Raw genomic sequence first — 26,045 nt, forward strand, 5'->3', positions numbered from 1 at the left:
TTAATAGTTCTTCCATAGAGTAATGAAGAAGGAAATGGACGAGTGGATCGCTTGGGGTAAGCAAAAGAGGCGTTTTTTAACATTTTACAAGGAAAATGTTCTCGATTTGACAGATTTTATAGCCATTCACCCCGGCGGAAGGAAGTCAATGGACAACTTCATCTTCAAGGATATTACACAGCTTTTGTTTACTATTTACCCACATAGAAAAGAACCTACCCTGGCAACACTCAATAAATATATCATCGGTGTCAATACCACCTATGATGAAACCAAGAAAAACTAGAAAGAGAATAAATCTCTTGGCAAAAATAGCAAATCGAAAAAGAAAGTATGTTTTAAGAAAACATTGAACTATAGTGTGGAAAAAAAAGGAGGTGAATCAAAATCCCATGGTCATAATTAAAGCGGGCCGGATCAGGGCTAATCTCATCAAGTTAGGAAGTCGATAAGTATCATCTATATTTACCATAGATTAAGGAAGGAAGTAAAAATACCACATCAAAGATAAATTCGAGGTTTCGATTAGACTTATTTCAGATCCTTATATAGATGAGGTTCAATCAGTATTGCAATCCCCAAATGATAAATACAAGAAAAAAGGAGATAAGGAGGAATTAGACGTTAACATAACTTAGGAAGAAATTTAGTAGTAAAAAACGCTTGCAAGGATGCCGGTTATGGAAGTCAAGCATATTAATAGATGAAAGAAACGAATATGATCTGTTAATTAGTTCAATCTAGTTATTAATATAGGGGGACATTTTTTGGATGGCTGGGATGATCAAAAAAAGATGTTTCTTACCAAGTTAAGTGCATTTATTCTTCATTTTTTCTGATATTAGGATGGATAAATAGATCAATTATAACTTCTATCGTATTTTTATACTTTGCAATATCTCATTTCGGTATTTAATCAAATGTTAAGTATGCAAATCATCCAGCTTTTAGTTTAAAAGTCCAATTTCACATAAACAGAGTAGAGAGCTTCTTATTTCTGGTTCTCTGTTTGATGATATTCCAGACTTTTTCCTTATAAATCGAAGGTTTTACGATACACTCCTACCTAAGGAAAGACTCTATTGCTTCTTATATGAGGGTCTGCGAATAAAATCTCAACCTTATCTTCACGATGGCAATTTAATCCGATGATAGACAGTGCATATCTTCCATCATCGATCATAATGCTACTCTTTCCTATCACCTTTTTCATCAACTAGTAAAATTGTTTGAATGTTATGGTTGAGTCGAAAACTGATTGTGGGCATATGATTGAACTGGCCGTTGAGAAGCAATAAAGAATGAGGAATTTTGTAAAAATGGCAAGCTATTGAGCCGATGAATGGTTCTGCCCAATGGCAAGGTATGTCTGCTGGAGCCCATGCTTTTATGTTAACTATTCAATCACATTCGACCGTACTTCTCTGTTGATTTTAAGATAGCGATTAAGTCATCTTTTTCGCTTAATTTTGCATATAGTCCTTCTATTGATACTTATATTCCTTGAGTGCTCAAGAGAGTTTGGATTGCTCGCCATGCACATCCCCATCCCATATCTCTAACGCCATAGTTATAAGGATAGTATACTCCTTTAGGACTTATGGTCAAGCTATTAGAATACAATTGATTGATTTCTGAGAAGCTGAATATCCTGTTGTTTTATTACTATTCGAGTTTTAGAATAGGAGTTTGTTCTGAATCATATCTTATTATTATCGATATGCAAAATCATGGAATTCCGATGACAGGCTTTATGTCATCAATTTACATTTTGCAATATGGGCAAACATCGGAATCGTAGGTCTATGAACATTCCTCGCACATGATCATGTGTCTACAGTCGAAGAATATCATATTTCTTGCATGATTGTAGCAGATGATACACATCTTGTCTTAGGCAAGATCCTCGGCATTATAGTATTGGAACTTTGCCTTATTTCTTCGGACTTTCATAGCGTTTAGCTACTTCTTGATATCACTTAAAAGCCATCTTGCAATTAATATGGTACCGATGATCAAAGCGCCGACAGTTATGTACTTTTCGTGGATTAGCTAAGTATAGTAATTCAAAATTTAGCTCTTGGATGTTGCTGTCACTGTGGGGATTATCCTTCCGTCTTCGATATTGCAAACTGCGATAATCTTTGTATCTTTGATCAGACTTATATCATATTTTAGTATACCAACTACAGGACCAATAAGCCATGTAAAGGCTTGGATTCTTAGACCAAAGTGCTTGATTTATATATGCTTTGGTAAATCCAGTTTCTAAATCTCGACCAATAACTGAGGTTCTTTTCTGGTATGTATTACTTTTTGACGTCGAAAAAATCCCCTTTAACTTTGCCGAGCCCTTATATTAGGCAATACTTCTTATTTGAAATTATTCTGGATGCTCAATTTATGCATACCATTGCACAGGAATGCTATACATATGATGTCTTTCATTAATTTTTGATGAAAGTTTTCTTTGAATGTGTGCCACCATCTTTTGATCTGAAGGTTAGAACTTATACCGTTCGGCGGAATGGATTTTTAGTTTCTTTGTTTGCGTTTGAAAGTAATAAGGTTTCAATTTCAAGAGGTTTAGACGTGATTTATGGTCTTTGGTTATTGAGGATGAGATATCCTCAAGAGATTTATGTCAGCTTTTTTGACTTATTTCATATCGGTTATGGCTTGTATCAATTATTTCGCTTGGGAGATAAGAAAGGAGCCGAGGACTCCGATGATGCCTGCCTTGATTATGTATCTATAGTCGAGGGTCATTAATTATCAAAATTAAATATGATGATATAAGTCCAACTTGTAGAATCTATTTCAATCGTATATCATCTCACAGATTCTAAAAGAAATATTTTTAGGGTTTTTTATTAAAGAGGATAAAAAGAGCTTGGAGATGGGGATTAATATTATGATCGAATTTGCAAGAAAATATTGTGCATTTTGATTTATTTATATTTTTATTGCGTGGGTATCAATTAAAAAAAAGGTAAGTGGCTTATTAGATGATTTAAGTAACTCATATTAAGAAAAACGCCCATTTTCAAAATGACAAATGATAGAATCATAGTCATTTTTCATACCAAGCTTCGAAAATACGAGGGCGGGGTTATTAGAAAGTCTTAATGATAGTGGCTGATAAAAGGAATCACCAAAATAATAAATCTGGCTTATCAAAGCATACACATAAGGATGATAGGCTTATAACGACCATATAAAGTCAAGGTAAATTGAGGATCTTAACCAAACGCAAAGCTTTGACTATTATTTAGCATATGATAACATGTAAAAGCAAAATACTCCATGGAAATTCAGTTGCCACATATAGAAAAACATTAAAAAAGCACTAAAAACTTTAAAAGGATCCTTTGTGTATTTAAGATCAGGATTTTTAATTCCTTCTTAGTCTTCTTCAGCTTAAACATTCTCCAAAAATAAAATTTAAAATTAGTCCACCGTCATCTAATTAATTCAACTTTATTGGACTTATAAAAGATGAAATAGATTAGCAGAAGCAGTTCGTACAATTAAAAACTCCATCGGCTAGATGCAAGAAACTCTGTATTATAAAAGAGGCTGATAAAGCCCCTGAAGTAATAAAAATCATCGTCCAAATCACAAGGCCATCTTTACGATCCAGTGAGGCTTAAATACAAAAATAAAAGCGTTCAATACACCAAAGAAACAAAGTTCAGGACTATAGCGAGTTGAACAAATCAGCCGACGTTGCGTTTTTCCTTGATCGATAAAGAAGAAATTCAAACAAGAGCGAAGAGGAGCAAAACGTTAACTATGCTTACATTGGTCAGATCCAAGCACTTTAAAGGAGAAAACTTGGGCGAAAATTTTTTTATAAACGATTGAAAGTTGACAAAAGCGCTATGGAGTATGCAGACGCTATCAACAGTCCTGAAAAACATAATGAAACAAATAAGCTTGATAAAATAGTCGTAAATTAGATAAAAAATATTCCATCTCGTACGGCAGAATCAACCTAGGTATAAGTATAAGAGCTTCATTACAGTATGGTCATCACACAGCAAAAATGCAAAAAAAGACAAGATAATTGATTAAGTTTTGATTGTGGGTATGTTCTATTCTCTTAATGGTCCTATTTATCTATTTTATGATTTAAATCAGTTTGATAATTTTATTAAATGTCAAACTACAGCCCCTACAATAAGACTTACCGATACTTGCTCTTCCAAAACCAGGCATATCACATGAAAAATAAACGGAACGCAACTCCTGAGGTCAGGACTAACCTTCGTCATTCGATGAGCAGATTTTCTCCAGTCAAAGATCCATAGAATCATTTCTAAGTAACCCCTTTTTACTAAGTCTTACATGTACCGATCGACTCGTAGCCAATCCACCAACCGTGCCAGCAGTAATCTCAATTTATTTTTGCGAGATAACCAAATCAAGGATGTCATAGTGGACAAGCCAATTAAGCTGATCCACAAGAACAAAAGTTTCTAAAAATTCAATAAGGCTAAAATCGAGGACTAAAATAACGGTTTGGTTGATAGGATGATTGGCACTGGATGTTAAGTTGTCAAAAAATCAAGGGCTTTGTACGAGTATGAAAAACATAAAAAATATAGTCAAATTAGAGCAAAATATGATGAGTTAGGATAAAGGAAAACAAGCTTCGATCTGGGAAAGAAAAAATTACTCTGTCCTACCCTCTCAGAATTATGAAAAGCGGCCTTGGGAGTTCATTCTTGAAAAATTTTACTCCAAATAGATCAAAAAGGCCATCGAGAAAACCGATGCCTTAGAAGGCTAACATATGATTTAAGCTACATATTTTTTTGCAATTTTTATATTGTCCTTTATATTTATTTTCGAAATTTTAATTATCTGGACATATTTTTATTAGAATTCATGGTCAAATGCCTTTCAAAAAAATATCGACAAGTAGCATTAATAAATTTCCAACAAATAATCATAAAAACCATTTAAAAACCTCACCTTTTTCCCATGATGGCATCATTAAGATAATATCTATGAAAGATTGGGGGACACTATTAATATAATTCCCCGGTTAGACTATTATAATTAATAAATATCAGTAATGAAAGCAAGAAAGATCACGATTGAGTCATAAAGCGACCTCTTCTCTTAAAACCAGCCCACATAGGACAGTATGGCAGTCAGGAGAAGAAGAAGGGCTCATTTTATTGAAGTCCAGAACTACGATATATTTCAAATGCAAGAAGAGAGGGCAAATTAAAGATTGCTGGAATAATACACCTCAGACAAGATCCGTGCAGCCTTTAAGAAAAAAATCCATAAGCTAACTCCTGAAATTCAAGTTAATTGCCAAAATAAACCGGACTCGTGATTCCTTACATTTATTATCATTTTGCTTATATCCGTCCCCAAAGGAGGGGCTAACTGTCCCAAATACAGGGGATTCCTGAAATTTTTTGTTTAACGTAATAGTTTAAATACAAATAGCATAGCTATTTTTGAGTTGGGATCTATACCCCCAAGAAAACAAAATAAAGGATAATAAATTTTCGAGAATCATTTTTGGCTCTGGGATGTGTAGGGATTGAGGGATTTGTCATTTTCCGGTTCATTGTCCGAAGCTATGGGATCGTAGCCCAGAATTTTTCCATTGTTGTATTAATCGTCATTATTATCGCAATACTACTCGTATAGCTGCTCAATATTATAGTTCACCATATTATCCTTAAAATCGCAGCTTTATTGATTGAATTGAAGGGAGGCATCAGACAGTTAAGTTTATTTGCTTTCAATTTTCTTCGTCATCTTCTTTATGTTTCGATGTTAAAGAAACCAATCCTCATACCTAAATTGACATATACAAACCTTTTTAATGATCTTCTTAAATCTTTTGGATGCTTTGGCTTTTGTTTTTTTATTTTTTTCTACTTGTTGATCTAATTTTTTCTCTCTTTGTATTCCTTTTAAGTTTCGCCCACTTGCTATGCTAAATCATAATACTTTTACGCATGGCATCGTCCTCATCCGCTTAATCTGGCTTGAAACTTACAGATTTTTTCTATCGCAATGATTTTAGCTTTTTGATGGAGATGGCCCAAATGGATTTTGCGGTTTTTTATATAATTTCTTTGGTGAAATTGTAAAGGGGCTCTCTTCTAAGCCTGCATCAGATGATGTTTACCACAGGTATTTGGTCGCTATGCTTCCCCAGAATAAGATGACGGTTGCACCTTACATTTTATATTCAAAATCTAAATTATCAAGATCAATTCTCAAATATAAACACTATCAACACATTTTTTTATTATTGTCACTCAATTCAGCATAATGATTAAAGAGTTGCTTATTATTTTCTCATTTTATTTTATGATAAAGTTGGGTTTTGATATTAATTAAGGCTAAGAATGATAATAATATCGAAAATACATGTTCGTCAGCTCGAGAATTTTATCGTATTTCTCCAGAACATTTGCGAAAAAGACAATTAAGAAAACCCCCCAACCATCAACTGCTGATATCCTTGAAGACGTATACGGCATCGATGAGAATTTTAACTATTTGGATGGGTTATCAAACATATCAATTGTTGATCGTGAAGCAGAAAGCAAATGGGTTAAGTAACTCAAAAAAAATTATGATGAAAACAGTTATGATTGCCTACAAATCCTACGAAATAGGCAACAAAAATATCTTTAAAACATAGGGAGCATATAAACCCTATAGACGAACTTGGCCCAATTCATGAATCTTAAGGTAATGATCATCCTAATCAGATCTCCACCTATGTTAAGTTTCGGAAATGGGAGGATTTGTTGGTGGATTGCGACAATAGGGTAAAACTGGTCAAATAAGTAAATCCACTGGGGGACAATACTTCGTAATTTCTGACAATTTACAATCAAAAATGCATTGCCAGCATCATGTGCGATCACGATAGATTGCATTCCTTCTTAGTATTCAAAAAGATGAAAATTAATCACAAAAATAAAAAAAATCAGACAGAAAGAGGCAAATAAGCTGATTTAGGTTTGCTTCTATATTCCACAGCAGCAGAAAGAGCATAATTGATTCTAAAGATGAAGACTGCTATCAAATTTACTTTTAAACTGTCCTTTTGCAAGCCACTGGCTTTTGATATTAGGAGAAAGATAAATGGCTCTTAAACACCTAAGTAAACTAACTGGAAATAACTTTTCTCTTTAAATGAAGCAGTAAGTTTACGTATCGATCATCACTGCTTTATCTTTCCAAAATAAAGCTAAGGAGCATTAAATTAACATACCTTTAAAAAATCTAACAATGCAAGACATTGAATGGAAACGATGCTTCTTTAATATCTTCTAAATCATTGAATGCCTCAACCGCTGAGAGATTAATCAATAAAATATCAAAATTGGCCAATTAAAAACCAATTGAAGAACTTTCGAAAAGCCAGTTTCTGAAATATGCAAGACTGATATGCCTAATTGCCTAAAATTATTATCTTTAAGGCAATAAATCAGACTCTGAAAGACTTCTAGCGTTGCTATAAAAGCATTCAGACTCCAAATAGATTAAACTGTTGGTGATTTTCATCAAAATGGGAATTCATTTCGACAATCGATAGCTTTAGGAGGTTATCAAGCTATTTGAGTTTTATAAATCCTCCGAAATCAATATGGAAAAGTTGGTGGCAGGAAAAGAATTCTTCGATTTGAATACAATCAACAACGATCTGCTTAGAGTCAACATCTATAAATTGATGGTAAATGTATACAAGGAGCTGAAGATGAGTGAAAAATAGGAGGAAATAAGGGACGAAGCTGAAGCCATGGAGACAACTCTTCTTTCCTATACTCTCAAATAGCCTTAGTTCAATGAAGAGTAGATATAGAAGATAGATGATTGGAGGCTTCATAAGGAAGTAAGAATACCATACTACTATTTCAACTTAAAATTGGATAAATACTTTACACCCGATTGGCTTGCAGATTATGGATTAGCTTGATCTGTATATGTGTCTATAAATTATTCCTTTCTAAAGCCATATAGAGACACTTCTTACAAATTGTATTGAATAGCTTCCAGTTCCCATCTTAGCGTTACAAATACAAGGAAATAAGGAATATAAAGATCTTGCTTGCAATGCTCAAGGATGATGCAAGGAAATAGCCGAAGGTAAGGATAAATCCGTATAAATTGATCACCTTTAAAAAGTATGGGTATATCCGCACCATCATAGCCCAGTGCAAGTATTGTGATGCTAAGATACAATACAAAGGACATAAATCAGAGCTGGATCATTTCAACGATTAAAGTGCCAACATCAATCAAGAATCAAGCCAAACAACAGGAAAATAGAAGATCATTGATGTAACTTATAATCTTGTCGAGTTTAAAAACAGTCATGACCATAACAGAGAGCAAACATCGAAATAATAAAGCTCAAGAAAGAAAAGCATCAGAAACGAAATGATTTTGGAGCATTACGACACACTTCTCAAGGAGGGCGCCAATCACAACTACATCAAAAATCAGCTCACCAAGAAGTTCAATATGACTGAAGAATAATCCCAAAAGATCATAAGTCCCTATAAAAAGATGCAAACTCTTTACAAAATTTCAAAGAAAAAAATGAGCAGCATGAACTTTACCATCATCTAAAAGACATCAGACATGATCGATATGACCAAGGTTAAATCCTTCCAATCTAGCTACGTAGAGTTTCCCAACTAATTCACTTTGATCACGCCAACCATGATGACGAATTTCGAAAAATACGGACACACTGTTTACTTTGGCTTATATCCTTAGTACATAAGCCAATCAAAGAAACTTTTATTAGTTGGTGGATTTTATGGAATCAACGAACATCATAAGTTTGTCCCTTTTGCCAATGTCATTCTCTCTTTATTTAAAAAGTAAGAATAGATTATTATCTTTAATAACCTTCAAGATGTATTGGAAAAGGAGGATGACGAAATCATCAAAATCATCATGAGCATCCTAAAGACTTTCTTCAATTTTTACAAGAAGATAGACGATACAAGAAACATTTTGCTTGTGATTCGGCAAACAAGCAACACCCAAGCAGCCATTTACTAAACAAGAAAATAAATAACTAATCTCAATTTCATCTACTGTTTCAGGGAAAAGCTAAACAGTCTTGAACTTTAGGTAAACAAAAGATATTGTAACGATTCATCGAGTAGCGAATAGAAGCTGGATTTCATTATTTCCCTCTATACACTCGTCAAAACTTTGGATTAATAAGAGTACAATTCAGAGCTTAAGAATCTATTCAAAAAAGCAAATACGAACAATACCTTACTCCTTCAAAAGATAACAGAAGATAGCCATCTTTTCTGTTTCTGTAAGATAAAAGATGCTTGCAATAACCTTTACGACCAGTGTATCGATGACTATCTCAAGAGGAAATACAAGAAAATGATCCAAACTGAGCAGAGACAAACCACATGTTCATGAAAAACATCATGGGTGTCATTAATTTGATCATCAAGGAAGAAAGATTGCCTCTTTAGAAGGCGAAATTCGAGCTAAAACCTGCTTTTCATCCAAGCATATGCGCCTAATGTAAAGATTTCCGGTAAAATAACAAAATCGCAAAGGAATCTAAATTCTTCTAAGAGCAAATCCCATAATTGAGAGGCTTAAAATATAAAATCTGTGCAAAGACTTACGAGTTAATCCTGAGCCAGCTAGTGAAATGCATGAGTATAAAGTCCTTCAAGCTGCTTGACATATACCAGGAAAAAGAGTATTTCGTCTTCAAAAATGGAATCAAATACAAAATCGTTCAATAAGAAGATGAAAAGCTGATGTGCGACTGTTTGATATCTTAGAAGTATGGGATTCCTTGCTGTCATGAGCTTTTTATATGCATCAACTTCGATGTATCGATTGAAAAGCAATTAGGTAAATGGCTTTTAGAAAGGAAATGATATGTTGATTTTATGATGTAGCTTTTAGACAATAAAACAGAGAATAAAATACTAAAATAAAACATAACTCTTATCATGGAGGCGTTTCAATTTAATTTTTATTGAATTTGCCTTTGGTTATATCTTCTCGAATTGATAAGTAGCCTTCCATGTTCATTGGCTTTGGATTGTCAAAATTCTTATCTGTGGTTAACTGCGACTTCCGTATAATATTATTGATGCATGCGTTTAAATCGCCTCATAAACTGAGCTCCAAGGTCGCTGATTGGGAGAAGGCATAACAACACGCAAGATCAATTTAGGTTGGTCGACCCTCAGAGTCGAAATAAGCTAATCACGAGATATAAGATATGAAGAAACATTGCGAATGTTGTGGAAACGTCATACAAAAAATACCTATTTCTATCTGTTAAAATACGAAGGAGTTGGAGTTTATTGGCATAGGCTTTCCGCTTTATTTCATATTTTTCAAGTATTGCATCATATTGCTCCTGCTTGAGAGTATAAGTGTAAGTATTATAAAGCTATCTGATGCAATCGACTATAATTACGACTTTTGTATCAAAGATATCGCAAGAACCATTCCGAACCAGCACGATAAATCACACTGTACCAGCTATTTCGTTTTTATCGCAAGCCTTGAAGCCTACTTAAATCGAGATAACGTCCTTCTAAGGCTAGCATATTTCTCGATCAATTTATTATTCTTCCTTTACATGAGGGACAACCTTGTCAAGTTGATTGGATATTTTGATGAAAGAGCAACAACTTTTAGTGATTATTCTTTCCTACTCAAAAAACTGCCTCAAAAAAAGGGTATAAAGGCCGACCTTTACACTATGCTATAGAATTACCAGGTTTGCTAGATAGTAGTCATCGGGGATTTTGACCATATATAAAAAATATAGAAAGAAATATAGTAAAAGGAACTATAACACAAAAAACTTATTCAACTTATTGAAAGATAAGGCAATAAATCTGCAAACCACAGCTAATTATAAAAAGAACTGGAAAAATTATAAACTCAAATGAAGCATTTAAGGCATGTTTCATATAGATAATACTCAACGAGCAAAAACTCTATAAAAATGATGAAGTAATTCCACAGAAAGTTATAATTATTGTCGAAACTGATGAATAAAAATAGTTAATCATTGAAAAAATAAAGAAAAAATAAGGTTTGAATGTACCTTAAGGCTGGACATAACTCGATATCAAAAATCTACATGTTGCTTAAGCTCCATAACCAAAATAAATTATATGGCATAATCTAAACGTACCCTTACAAAAAAAGGTAAGAAACAACATAATTGGATGGGGACTGACATTCGGAATGCTAGCTTTGATATCTGCAATCTTCTATTTTGTTTTAGTTAAAGTCTCATCCATGATTGAACATGAAGCAGAAGGAAACTTAGACTTTGCCAAAGCAGCTTTTTATCTCGTCCTTGTATCTATCATCTTTATCAATAAGTTCCTTATATCACCTCTTTTGCATCAAATATGCCACTTTGAGAAATATTTCACAAAAACTAAAGAGGAATTTGCCTTCACTCTCAAGTATCTGCTCAGTATGTTTTTACTACAGCTGTTATGACAGTCTTAGTAGAAGTTATTACAAAACACAACATATACTCGCACTATTTTGGCGTCGTTGAAAGTGAAACAATTATGATCATCTTTACTTCCTTTCTGATTCCTTTGATTTGGCTGGTCAATCCTTGGATGATTTGGATAAAAATAAAGCAAATGTGGATGAAAGGACGAAAGGATGTATCGCAGGAGCAGGCGAATTTGGTCATGGAGGCAATGCCTTACCAAATGGGAAAAAGGTACGCTGAAGTGGTGAAGCTGATCTGGCTTGTATCCCTATACCAGTCTCTCATACCAATAGGTAGTTTTCTTGCAGCTATTGGCCTCTGTTTTTATTATTGGATTGACAAATACAATCTTCTCCGTAGGTCATCTATCAAGGAAGCCGTTTCAGGCTTCCTCACGCTCAGAGTATTGACTCTTTTAGAATTTTCATTGGTATTGAATTAAGCAGGTGAGCTTCTTTTCGATACTCAGATAAGGCTTGAGTATTCAAAGACATCGATTGCGTGCCTGATTATGGCAATTATTTACTTTATCTTGCCTAAGAATTAGATCTTAAACTTCATTCATGGTTAGAAGTTCAATAGTGAGGAAGAAAAATTCAGTTAATGTTCAAAGATGATGGGGGTTAGTTATGAAGATCTTCATCCGGTGTTGGGTAAAAAGACAAGGAAAATGTTAGAATAGCTTTCGTTGAATCAGCCAACGACTCACACGGATCGATAATTTGACACAAATACGTATTCAATAAATAAATCTATGCTGAATCACTCGAATATGATGGAAAGTTAGGTCATCAATACTAGGTTGAAACTGTGGAAGAAGTAATTTTTGAATAAAAACGCATTAGTAAGAGAGAGCTTACTATACAAGTCAAACATAGACTCTTCCTATGAGATTTGAATAGCATAATTTTTGCCCAGATAGATGATATTAAAATATGATTATTTGGCTTTAGCCTAGATTTTAAGTACCTAATTTCATCAAGACTAATATTAATTATGTTGATTTTATCGTTAAAAGCATATTATCCTTTTAATTTATCCTAATAAAGTTGGTTGATATATATTCTTACTTATTTTTTAAAAGGATTTGCACTTTATCTTTTCCTATTTTATACTACCTTTTAAAAAATAATTCATTTAAGCCCCAAGGTAATTTTTATCCTGATTGGTTTGTAAATTATCGTCGATAATTAAATAGGTTTATAAGTTTTAATTTAAAAATCCTTTTATATCCCTTTTAAAAAAAAGGTTTGCTTCTTGTCAGATCGTTTCAAAAAAACTAACTCATGATTTACCATTTATGTTGCCAGGCCACCCTAAATATAAAATCTACCTCACTAATCTAATAATTATATTTTACTATGAAGCCCCATCAATAAGAAGTGAAGTTCCAAGCAGCTGACTGGGAAAAGGCATAGAAGCATGCAAAATCAGTTTCAGTCGGAAAAACAGGAAACAATAACCACGACTTTGATGATGGATAAGCCCATTGTCCATGTTGTGGCAATATGATCGATAAGGAGTTGGTTTCACTCTGCTAAAATACAAAATAATTGGAATTCATCGGAAGCGGGTTTCCTCTCTACTTCATATTCTTCAAATATGTCATCATACTGCTCTTCATACAGACCATAAGTATTGGTATTTCCAGCCTTTCAAGCGCAATTTAAAACAATTATTAATTTTGCATCAATCACGTACCAAAACACGCTCGACTTTTGTCCTCATAATAAATATATTGCACCAGTTACTTCGTGTAATTGTCAAGCATCCAAGAAGCCCTATCAAATGACACCATCATCACTAGAATCGTATATTTTCTGTTGACATTTTTTTATTTGGTCTACATGAGGGATACGCTCATAAAGATGAATGGCTACTATGACGAAAGGAGCACTTCCTATAGTGATTACTCTTTTATTTTGAAAAATTTACCTCAAAAGGTAAGAATAAAATAAGATTTGGTACAACTTTTCAAGAATTATCAAGTCTGCAGAATGATAGTGATTGGGTCATTTGATCATATCGAGAAAGCTGGTCAAAAGCTTAAGCATCTTTACTAATAAAAAAATTAATTATGAAGCAAAAAGAGAGCTCAAAAGTAGCATCAGGCCATGTATTGGGTGATGTGTAAATCAATTTGGAATCTCTAGAAAGAGAAATCTCCTAATAATAGAAGTCATTTGCAGAGGTAGTCGCAAAGGAGCAAAAACTTTATGAAGCAGATGAGATTATTCCTTAAAAAGTGATAGTTTGTGTTGAGACCGATGAATAAAAATAAGAGATCATCAAGGAGCTTACGTACTATGGTGAGCTTTTCAAAACTCCATAGAAATGGAAAGATCATGATTTGAAGAAAATTAGCATCAACTAATCTCCTTAGCCAAAGTAAATAATATGGAGCAATTTAAACTTATCAACAAGTGTAAAGATAAAGTATTATATCTTCGGATGGGCCATCACTTTTACCATTCTCACCATCATTTCTATCATTTTTTACTTTCTCATCAAGCGATTAACTTAGCTGATATAAAGTTCAGCAGAACAAGACCATACAACCGCTAATGCCCTATACTTTATCATGCTAATCTCTATTGTCTTCATAAATAAGTTTATCTTATGCCCACTGATACACCACGTATGCCATCTAGAGCACTACTTTACAAAAACAAAAGAATAATATGGGTTTACTGTTAAATATCTGCTGAGCATGTTCTTTACTACTGCTTTAATGACCATATTAATTGATGCAATCACCTTGGAAAATATTTACAATAATGATTTTGGAGTAGTTGAAGGCTAGTCTATCATGATCATCTTTACTGCTTTCTTGATTCCTTTGATTTGGTTGGTCAATCCGTGGACAATTTGGATAAAAATAAAACAAGTGTGGATCAAGGGACGGAAGGACATGTCGCAAGAGGAGGCAAACCATATTATGGAAGCTATGCCGTATCAAATGGGAAAAAGGTATGCTGAAGTTGTGAAATTGGTGTGGCTAGTATCGCTTTACCAGTCTCTCCTCCCGATGGGCACAGGCATAGGAGCTCTCGGCCTCTGTTTCTATTATTGGGTGGACAAGTATAATCTTCTGCGAAGGTCCACGGTTAAATAAGCCGTTTCTGGCTTCCTCACCCTCAGGGTCATGACCCTTCTCTAATTCTCATTGGTCCTAAAGTGCAGTGGATAGATATTGTTTGACCATATTCTTCGAAACGACTATTCAATATGTTCTATCATTTGTCTCCTAACAGCGTTTATCTATATCTTTCTACCTAAGGATAAAATCCTCAACTTGATCCACGATTAAAAGTTCAATCATTAATAAAAAAGATTCAGCCAATCTTATGACCAGCTGGGAGTAAGTTATGAGACTCTTCATCCAGTAACGGGAAAAAAGATGAAGAGCTTGATATAGTCGCTGAACAGTAAAAATAAAGGCGGGCAAAAATAGGAAAGTAACACAAACAAAAAATCTGACTTATTAAAATCTATCTTAAACCAATCCACCTTAATGGAAAGCTAAACCATCAACAAAAGATTGAAGCTTTGGAAAAGATAATTTCTGACTACGCATATGATCATCCATGAGAATCTTTTGGATAAATAAGATGTGGAATTATGATCTGTGAAGAGGAGGCCTCAATCGGAATTGGCCAATAATGATTGCTTATATTCTAATTCTTGATGTAAATTAATAAAAGAATAAAAATGGAGGTCAAGAAAGAGAACAACAGAAACAATTACACCTTGAAAACCTTTCACGAAAAGAAAGAAAAAGAAGCCCGTACTAGAAATATTGAAGAGGATCCCTATGCTTGCTTCAAGACCATGTCAGCAGAAAATTTATTCGACTTCATGAATGACAAGTATGATTACATCACCATCAAAAGTAGCGAATCTCTTGTCAAAATGAACCAAGCAATCATCGAAAGACTTGTCCGCCTCAGAGTTGACTTCCTAGCCTAACAGAAAAGATAACTCATTGAGCTCGCAACAAGGGGTGGAAGAACTTTAAGCGATAAAGAATACAGCTAGTTCATTAATCAAAGATCTAACCGTCTGCCTAAGTACAGTAGGCATATCAGATTCTCATACAATTCCATACCATTGACTGAGGTTATCATCCATGAAAACAAGACACATCTAAAGGAGTCAAAGTCATTATACTTAACAAATTTACCACCAAGCTGCTTAATAGACTTTGATTATAGAAAACTTAAAAGGGAAGCTTTGGAATTTTTGAAGGAGTTTATTCCAATCATTAAAGCTGTTGAGGAATGTAGAAATTGATATATATATGTTTAAATTCTAATAATTCCTCTAAGTAACAGTTAAAATCGTGAGTCATAATTAAAATCTCAAAATATTATTTCTATTGGGCTCTTCGGCTAATTCCCTTAAATGAGAGCAAGCATAAGATCCATAATATGAGATGGATCGAGCTTTTACTGATTACCGTTAATTCTGATCAACTTATCATGTAAATCCAATGATAAAAATAGTTGTTGATCAATTTATTTTAAGAACGATGCTTAAATTATTGAACATAAGACGCTTCTTCAGCAGTTCAGTCGTTCCAGTTGTCGACATCACTAACTTCCTTCAATAATCCGGAAACTATATCAAGGACTGCCAAGCCGTGACTGAAGCACTGCACACATATGGTTGCCTCATCATTAAAGATCCAAGAGTGAATGCAGAGCAAAACAACAAGTTTTTAGACCAAATGGAACAATTCTTCCACAGAAGATCTTAACAGTTTTATAACAAACAACCAGTTTCCGATGTTTTCCCTGAAGATAACTTCCAAGTTGGAGCTACACCCGAGTATACATAAAAGGCAAGGGAACACTATAATGTTGTCAACAATTTCCAGGGTGATAACAAAGCTAATACCCCTTATCCTCCTCCGTTCGACGCCAAATGGAGATACTTTTGGAACATCGGAGAAGTCATGTAAGATGTTGCACAAAACAAAGCACCTAAAGATTTCCCCCACTTCAAGTAAACCATGTAAGGATGGGGAAACCATATGCTCAATGGCTGCTTTACAGTTGCTGAGATGGCTGCGATTGGTCTTGGACTTGATCGATAGACTTTCATCAATAAAATGAAGAGAGGGCCTCATAAGCTTGCCCCAACTGGAAGCGATTTGGTTCGCTATAATGTAGGTACTATATTCGCCGGCTTCCATTATGACTTCAACTTTTTGACTATTCATGGAAAATCTAGATATCCCGGACTCTATTGCTGGCTGAGAACCGGTTAAAAGGTTAAAGTATCAGTTCCGGAAGGACATTTACTTCTTCAAGCTGGAAAACAGTTCGAATATCTCACTGGAGGTTATATTACTTGCGGATTCCATGAGGTCGTTTACACCAAAGAAGTCGAAGAGAAGAAAAACGAAGCTGTCAAAGCCGGCAGAATCCCATGGAGAATCAGTTCCACCTTGTTTTCCCACATTAGAGGTGATGTTCCACTTGAGCCTCTATCCAAATTCGCTACAAAATAGGCCAAGGAAAAATACCCTTCAATTTTGGCAAAAGAGCATGCAATCCAATAACTATAGGCAATCAGTCTCAAGCGCAACTGACCAATCATGATATGCTCAGCATATTGAATTCTATAAATAAGTTCAATTAATTACTTCCTTTTTAATGATTAGTCACTAAAAATGGCTAAGGATAAGAACCATTCGTCGAAGAACCAGAACCACAAGAACCACCAAAGCGGTATCAAGAAGCCCAGAAGGCAAAAGTACGGTTCTCTTGCTGGAGTTAACCAAAGATTTTTGAGGAACAGGAGAAGGTCTATAAGAAATAATCCCGAAATCAAGAAAAGTCGTGCTCTGCAAAAAAGATTGGATGCTTATAAGGCTAAACTGTGATCACATACAAGTATTATTAACTAAAGATAATTCTACACGTTCGCATTGAGTCTTTTTTGGTTTAATCTGCTATTCATAAATTCTTTCTTTTAAAATTCTTAAGTATTTTAAAATCTAGATATGATTTTACAAAATATTTGATTGTTTTGTAATGCTTTTGATGGCTGATGTAAAATATTATTAATAATATTATATAGCTTCATCAATGTAGATAGATTCCCATATTCATATAAGTAGCGAAAGCATGAAATGCTTGCTTTTTGATTGTTATTCGAGCAGTCCACCAAAGGACCTTCAAAGATAACAATAGGTTATGGCTGGTAATGGCTATATCATCAAATCTTCAGGCTAAGGTAATGCTGAAATTTATCTCTTTCCTCATGAATATACTCACTTTACAAATGTAAGCAATCCCTTATAAAGGTTCTCAAAATCTAACGCCATTCGTCCGTCAAATGCATCAAATTGGCTCGGCTTAAGTAATACTCTTTTGCTGTTTATGCCAATAATGCAACAATCGTGCTCAAGTCCATTGAAAATTAAAGTAAAAATATAGCGTCTATTCACCAGTAAGTTAATTTGAGACAAGGATAGAATTTTCTGGCCTTCTCGGATATCATGAAAATGAAGCACTACCAATTGCTCATCGCATATACATCTTCAAGCCAATTTTATTTAATCGCAATAAAAAATCACAAGAGTTTGGAAATATTCAAAATTTCCAACAAAAAATAAAGCTTTAGCTTTTTATCGTGGTTCAAAAGCACTTCTCTCCACGTTTAATGCAAAAATTTATTTCTCCATACTATCGAATTGATGATGGAGATAAGTTTGTCCTGCTCCTTTTCATAAAAGATAAGACTATGTAGCTTTATCTTCTCGAGCTCTACCCAGAAGAAGGCAAAACGGCTATGGAGCTTGTTGGAAATTGCGAACCGATTAAAAAAATAATACCAAACTCTGCAATTCTAAAGCAAGTATTGATAATTGCCAAAGACTCTCAATCAAGACACATAGATTGCTTAGTTTCTTATGAGCTGAAGGAAGGATTTATGCTTATACTTTCTGTTCACGTTAATCATAAGAAGAAAAACATATTCTAAGTCAATGTAGTTTTTTAGGACTTGCCAAGCAAATGCTTCTCTATGGCATATAATACTCAAACATCCTGTATTCTTTTTATCACCCTGAGGAAGATGCTTATAAAATCTTCAAGAAAAAACATTTTCCTTTCCAATAAAAAGACACATTGAAAACAAATAAGTATAACTCTTTATGAGTTTAAAAGTTCAGCCTCATTTCTTTTACATTTAAGACCAGCTATTTATCAACACATGCATGGAAGTTTATTCAGTTCAAGCAGAGCATCCGATATATAGTGAATAAAGTGATCTTTCTGAGCTTCAGCAGCATCTGGCGGAATTTAAAAATGAAATCAATCATAATTATCGGAAGCTTGTGCATAAACTACTCAAAAAAGTGCCGATACCTGTTGATCAGATCTCTTATCTGCTTACATAAAAGTGTCGCAAGATAATATAGTGGATTAAAAATTAGTTTTCAGAGTTTTCCTCAAATGAAGAGCATACCTACCTCATCCTAACCTTATAAATAACAATATCGATTGCGATTAAAAACCTCCTGATGATCACAAATGTTGAGGACCTCCTTAAGATTATCACACCAAAACAGCCAAATTTTTGCATGAAGGAACTTTTTCTTATCTTGGCCAACAGCTAAATTTCAAGTGTGATTAACCTACTGAACATGCTATCTCAATCACACCCTCAAATCATCAACAAAGTTTTAGAAGGGTTTAATGAGTAAGGATAAGTAAGATAGAACTGCTGTTAGGCAATAAAGACAGTCTTTATGGAAAGCTTTGAAGTCATGCACAAAGATATGCAGTCTAATCCTCAAATCGTAGAAGATTACTCAAGCATCATCAAAAATATTGTTGCTTATGATCTTGGAAACCCCAAGATGTATCAATAAATTCATCAAAAAAATGAGGAGTTTTTCAAGCACTGTATACTTGAAAGCAAATCAGTGAATTTGTTCATAGACTATTTTCTAATTCTATAGTTTTCCGAGAAAGAAGTGAAATAATTTGCGAAGAAAGTATATGAAAGCAAGAAAGAAAATATAAAAAAGCTAATTATCTAAATCTTGACAAAGAGCAAGCAATCTTTGCGAAAAAAGTAACTTTAAATTCGAAAAATAGGACTATTCATTGAAGGGTTTCTGTAATATTCTCATGAGATGATTACCGAAATGAAGAAAATCTTTCCAGGACTTTTGTTTTTTTATTACATGCGTACCGGTCATCGCAAATAAGGCATGTAATATATCAAATAACTCACAAAAAGCTCCTCTCTTTGCTCACAATAAGTAAAAATAGCCTTATGATAGTTTCTCTAACTTTCGATTTTTGGCACTGAATAGGAAAAAGATGAAAAAACTCAATGCTTTTAGCATTCTGAATGGCAAAAACTAATCAAGTTTTGCTGTTTGTTAGCAGATTTTGAACATAGGAGCTATAGACTCAGACTAAAGCATATCTTAAAAATCTGTAGGGTAAAAAAGGATAAAACATCATTGATAATCAACATATTTTTTGACATTTTTTCAGGTTATGACAGATTATTCATAATCCTGATATTATTTTACATAGCTTTAGCTACATCTTGCTCACATATATGATCCAATATAGACTAGTATTGTGTTTATATGGATAAATAAAAATTCAAATTAATAAGGATAACAATTACTGAATGTTAAGAACGCTCGAGCAAGTCGTATTATGCCAATCGAGATTCTAATACAAGAGCATTTACATACGAGTGGAATCTGAAGATGTGTTTGTTAGTAGAACTGCTGATTTGTCCTTGACAAGTCAAGTCAAGTTTTAGCCTAACATCTATCTTTCTTAAAAGCTTCCATTGAAAATAGAAATTTGGAACTACTAGCCTCACAAGATGCTAAGATCATGGTATTTTTAGAGCCGGGAGATGATAGCGATGAAAGACAAGCATATGATTAGCGAGAGCAATTGGGTCATTTATCTGAAAAAAACAGAAAGATAGCTATAAAACAAGGAAAACAAGCTTCTAAGAGGGAATAAGAGTCGTTCAACATAAAGAGAAATGTCAAAGTTCAAAATGAAGGTTAACGAAAGCAAGATGAAAAGTAACAAAATCAAACGAGAAGAGATTAATCTAGTACTGTAAAGCAAGAATAAAGGAAATAAGGACAGCATAAAAAAGACCCTGAAGAATACGATTCGATATCTCATCAAACAGCAAAGCTTAGTTAATAATTTTGATCATTATGGCATATAAGAGCCGAAAGCAAAAGTAAACACTGCAAAATGTACACCAGCTTCTGAGCAGATATCGAATGTAAGAGGCTATTCGACAATCTTTTCGGAGTATGGTCTTAATATGACTGATTTCAATAGTATGTAAAGCTAGCCAGAACCCATTTCCTTAAAATTAGAGGTGAGAAAAAGGGTAGGCAAGCCTAGATGATTCATCCCATCGATAAAAAAGCTCAATTTGATTTATATAAGAATAAATATCAATAATTTTAAAGAGATAAATCATGTCGTAAAAGCACAGCTTCATGATTAAAGGGTATCAAGATCTTACAGCTCGATAGCCTCCTAAAAAGTATTCACATTTCTTTATGCCTCGACCGCAGACAATAAATCCAGCTAAGAATAGTTTCTTGAGAAAGGATCAAGCTTAGATGTGATCAATTATAAGCGAAGCTCAAGGCATTTCGATCGAACTTAAATCGTATTCAAGCGTGATAAACTTAACCATGACCTTAAGCATAACAATCAAGTACATTCCCGTAACTAATAAGAGGGAAAAAATGCCCAATTAATTGCTCAGCAAGCCATAAAAAATGAAGTCGCAAGTGAAAACCTCAAAATGTCGATCTCAAAGTACCAAAATCTCATGGATTCAAACAATGACGTGATGAAAAATATCGTGAGAGAGGAGATACTTTCCTAATTGACGCTAAACGATCCCATATTTAAAAAGGTCAATAAGGATTTAGTATAGTCTCTCATTCTGATTGGCAGGATTAAAATCTATGAAGACGAGGAAATTGCAACGAAAACTGAAAATATGATTGGTTTATTCTGTACGGCAAGATCAAGGCCTTCAATAAAGATTATCGAGTGATTCTGTAGAGGGGAGAGACGATAGGATAGCATTTGCTCTTCGATTTTCACATATCTTTGAAGGTTAGATGCTTGTAGCCCACATGCATCTTTTGGCTCCCGGTTAAGTATTACTCTATACTGAGGTAATAGTCAATCATCAACGGTCTTAAGAGTTAGTTTAACCACCTTTAAATCGCATTAAGGCTTGCCTTTATAAAGAAGCGATTTAAATAAACTTTGAAAAAATCATATCATTGAGTATGATAAAAATGATAAACTATCAATTATATACATTTTCTCATCATTTGATTGTGTTTTCGCATCTTTGTTCTCAATTTTTTCAAATAATTTCTTTGTAAAAGTATCGTGATTTTAATTTTAAGCTGAAATTTCTTTTTTGTGATTGGATTTGGTACACGAAAGTGGTAAAAATATCGAAAGATCGTAAAGTTGGTCTTCGAGGTGCCAATTTATCTAGTCAAAACTCCGTTTATATTTTTTAAATTTTGAGAAATTACTCATTCTGCAAAATTCCTAATATTTAAATTAGCTATAAATAGCGATTTCGATTTTTAAGATTATATAGAAATTAAGAAAATGTTTAAAAACATGAACTTCACAAGCAAGTGGTCGCTTTCCTGACCCTTGCAATGATCATCAACGCAGAGATCATTCCCACAAGTGTCGTCACACGTAGAATATACAGCGCTCCACGCACATCCACCAAAACATGAGACAGTCGTCTTTGATGGCCAAGCTAAGATGTCCTTCTTAAGTTTAATTTTAAGTTCGACAAGGCTGGGGAACATTTTCAGATCACTGATGTGCAATTCTCAGACGGAGATCTCGGCTGCAAAGAGGAAGTCGTCACCGAAACTAAAAAGGTCGTCAGGAATCAGGTAAGAACTGTATCACAAAACACCGTCCGCACTACAGTTGTCGAGAACTCTCAAGGAAATGTTGACCAAAATCAAGGAAATATTCAAGTTAAAGGCATCATGATTGGCGAGCCAAATCCTTCACAACCTCCACCAAGAGTAAGCCATCACGAATAAAAATCCGTTGAAAGCGGCAATGGATGGATTGCCAAGCTTTTTGATGAAAGAGTGGAAAAGCCAATTCGTGATAGCAAGCAACATCAAGAAATAAAAATTGTGCAAAAGAGAGTCGCTGGACCAGCTCCAATTAAAATCCAGCCCGCTGGACCAGCTCCAATTAAAATCCAGCCCGCTGGACCAGCTCCAATTAAAATCCAGCCCGCTGGACCAATCGACCCAGTAGTTCAGCCAGCTGAAGGAGCCTTACCCTCACCCGCCATCAATGATCCTCAGTCACCCGAAGGATCCTCACCTGCTGTCAATGATCCTCAGTCACCCGAAGGATCCTCACCTGCTGTCAATGATCCTCAGTCACCTGAAGGAGCCTCGCCTGCTGTCAATGATCCTCAGTCACCTGAAGGAGCCTCGCCTGCAATTCTCACCACTAACAATCCAGCTACTCCTTCTAATGGCGAAACTGGTGGCGAAAACGGTGGTTCAACAACTACTTCTTTTAGCGATCCAGTTCCTTCCCCTAATGGCGAAACTGGTGGAGAGAATGGTGGTGAGAACAGTGGTCCTATTGGCCCTATCGATCCAGCTCCCCTTCCCCCTAATGGCGAAACTGGTGGAGAGAATGGTGGTGAGAACAGTGGTCCCATTGGCCCTATCGATCCAGCTCCCCTTCCCCCTAATGGCGAAACTGGTGGAGAGAATGGTGGTGAGAACAGTGGTCCCATTGGCCCTATCGATCCAGCTCCCCTTCCCCCTAATGGCGAAACTGGTGGAGAGAATGGTGGTGAGAACAGTGGTCCCATTGGCCCTATCGATCCAGTTGCACCTTCTCCCGTGGAGTCAAAATCCGAAGACGAGTCTCATGATTCCAAAAAAGATGGAAAAAAGGAATCTAAATCCTTTTTTGGATTTACTCGTAAGGAATCTAAGTCTGAAGGAGAATCACACGAGAAAAAGGAGTCAAAGTCTGCTTTTGGATTGACCCGCAAAGAATCTAAGTCCGAAGGTGAGTCACACAGCTCGAACAATGGTGACAAAAAGGAGATAAAGCCTGCTTTTGGATTGACCCGCAAAGAATCTAAGTCCGAAGGTGAGTCACACAGCTCGAACAATGGTGACAAAAAGGAGGTAAAGCCTGCTTTTGGATTGACCCGCAAAGAATCTAAGTCCGAAGGTGAGTCACACAGCTCGAACAATGGTGACAAAAAGGAGGTAAAGCCTGCTTTTGGATTGACCCGCAAAGAATCTAAGTCCGAAGGTGAGTCACACAGCTCGAACAATGGTGACAAAAAAGAGTCTAAGGTTGCGGCTAAGCCTTCAATTTTTACTTCGCTTGGAGAATCCAAGTCGGAAGATGGATCTCATGACTAATAGATTGGTTCTTGGGCAAAGGATTCCAAATCAAGCTAATCTTCAGGAAAAGGCGTAAACTATGGATAACTGCCAACTAAGGTTTACTTTGCTCCTCACCAATAAGAAGATTCTTCAAATGGAAAAAGCTAAAAAGATTCTTCTGATTCATCAAAATCAGTTTCTTCAAAGCCTACTCCAGTTGTGGTATCTTCTCTAAGCCCTTCAAAGCCTTAAAGTAAAGACTCTAAAGAGTCTAGCGCTAAAGAATCCAAAGAATCCAAGAACTCTAAAGATTCTAAGGACTCTAAAGAATCCAAGGACTCTAAAGATTCTAAGTCCTCAACAAAGTCATCCTCTTCAGGCAATCTCAAGAAGAATTGAAAAGGGTGAGCCTTTAAAATTAAGATTTTTTACCGAAAAATCTTAATTCCATGATATCGGTATGTTAAAGTTATCAAAATTTCCATATAAATCCTTGCATTTAATACTTCTAGTCAAGCCTGTTCACAAGACATGGCCAAATTTGCTTCAAATATTAGCTGATTAAATAGAATGAAGATCATTCAATTAATAGATTGCTTGACTTAAACTCTTTTTCATATACCTTGCTTATGGTCAAATTGCATAAGGTAACGTTGTTTTGGAAGACCTTTCCATAAGGTGCGCTCCATCCTCCAAAAGCGGTATAATCATCAAAGGAAGGGCTTGCGTCATTGTGGGAATAGATTAGAGGGTACTGGGAAAGGTCGCATCCTTGAGAGCCGAAGATTTGACGATAGAACCTATCGGAGGTTTGAATGCCTGCTGGTGTTTGGAAATACTTGAGTTGTGCCAACATTTCCTTCACATAATCGCAGTTTGCTTTATGGTCGTTGCCCCAAGTGCAGCCAGGGTTAGGATTATCCTCCAAGAAGAGCCAGAATCTGTCATAGTATTGATTAGCGATCACCAACACCACTGCATCAATTTGCAACTTTGCGCTTTTTCCTCTGCAAGGCCTAATGAAAAGCTCTGTCTTGAGTCCTGCTCTCTTTGCGTAGATAAGGGTGTCCTTGACGCTGAGGTCAAGATCGATTCCTTCCAATGAGAATGCTCTCACATTGGCAAATGAATATCCAGCTGACTTGAGACAGTCGAAGTTGGATTGGAAGGCGACTGCAGGCGCGCTGTCCAAGCCAATCAAGGATACTGTTGAGAATATCAGAGCTGCAATAGCGAAGATTTGTAGGAATATTGATAAACTTTTCATCAAATAATTAACAATTGAAATAATCATCCTTCTTCATTTATGTAGGGATTTATATCACATATAATTATTCCTAAAGGGCTTTGAAGAAGTCAGGTTTTTTATTCTTTCATACCGAGACTTTGTTGATTGCCGAGTCTATCTAAACATTTTTTCAGGATTAAAAGAGCTTCTGTTCTGGTTCGGCTTGAAGAATTTAAAGCTGGTCTCGTAAAATTCATTTCCTTCAGTCTTCAAATGGCTTCTGTTCATTTTCAGCTTTACAATTTTTATGTTCATAAAATTTTGTATCCTCTCAGGTGCTTCAAATGACGTCCTTGTGTTCATTTTGAACTATTCAAATGCGGAAGATTCGTTCATGATGACACTTTGATTGCAGCTTTCAGTACATATAAGGTGAACGTCTCAATATCTATATAAGGAAGAACAGTTTTTTTATTGCAGTAAATTGTCTATCTTACAGTCTTTTTTTGCTTCAGGAGCTCTGAAAGACATATGCACTTATTGGAAATACCGTCAACACACGTATTATTGTTGAGAAAGTATAAATGCTTTACGGTTTCACCTTCAATGACGATTTTTTCTCCTGAATCAAAGGTCTTATATTCGAGTTTATTCCAGAATAAATACTTATTTAGCTACGGAATTTTGTCTAAAAAGTTGTCTTTGATGCATATCGAATGGCTTTACTTTTCCTTAAATATCTTTTCAAAGTAATTGCGAAAAAATCGTTGAAGTGTGTTTCATTAAGTTTTAAAAGCAAGAATCTGGACTAAAATTACACTGTTTGTATTTTTTCGCCT

At 35.0% G+C, this 26,045-nt stretch overlaps 1 protein-coding gene across 1 annotated transcript; it reads right to left on the reverse strand.

Moving 5' to 3' along the window:
• Positions 1-24,555: 24,555 nt before the first annotated feature.
• LOC116245484 (uncharacterized) lies at positions 24,556-25,272 on the reverse strand. The gene has a single exon (XM_031617002.1). The coding sequence runs from the start codon at positions 25,270-25,272 to the stop codon at positions 24,556-24,558; it is 717 nt and encodes a 238-aa protein (XP_031472862.1).
• Between the last annotated feature and the right edge of the window lie 773 nt (positions 25,273-26,045).

Source organism: Nymphaea colorata, unplaced genomic scaffold (assembly GCF_008831285.2).
Source record: "Nymphaea colorata isolate Beijing-Zhang1983 unplaced genomic scaffold, ASM883128v2 scaffold0686, whole genome shotgun sequence".
In the NCBI taxonomy this organism is placed as follows: domain Eukaryota; kingdom Viridiplantae; phylum Streptophyta; class Magnoliopsida; order Nymphaeales; family Nymphaeaceae; genus Nymphaea; species Nymphaea colorata.

Excerpts from the sequence above, each read along its gene's own strand:
- LOC116245484 (XM_031617002.1), bottom strand. The coding sequence starts at position 25,272 with ATGATTATTTCAATTGTTAATTATTTGATGAAAAGTTTATCAATATTC.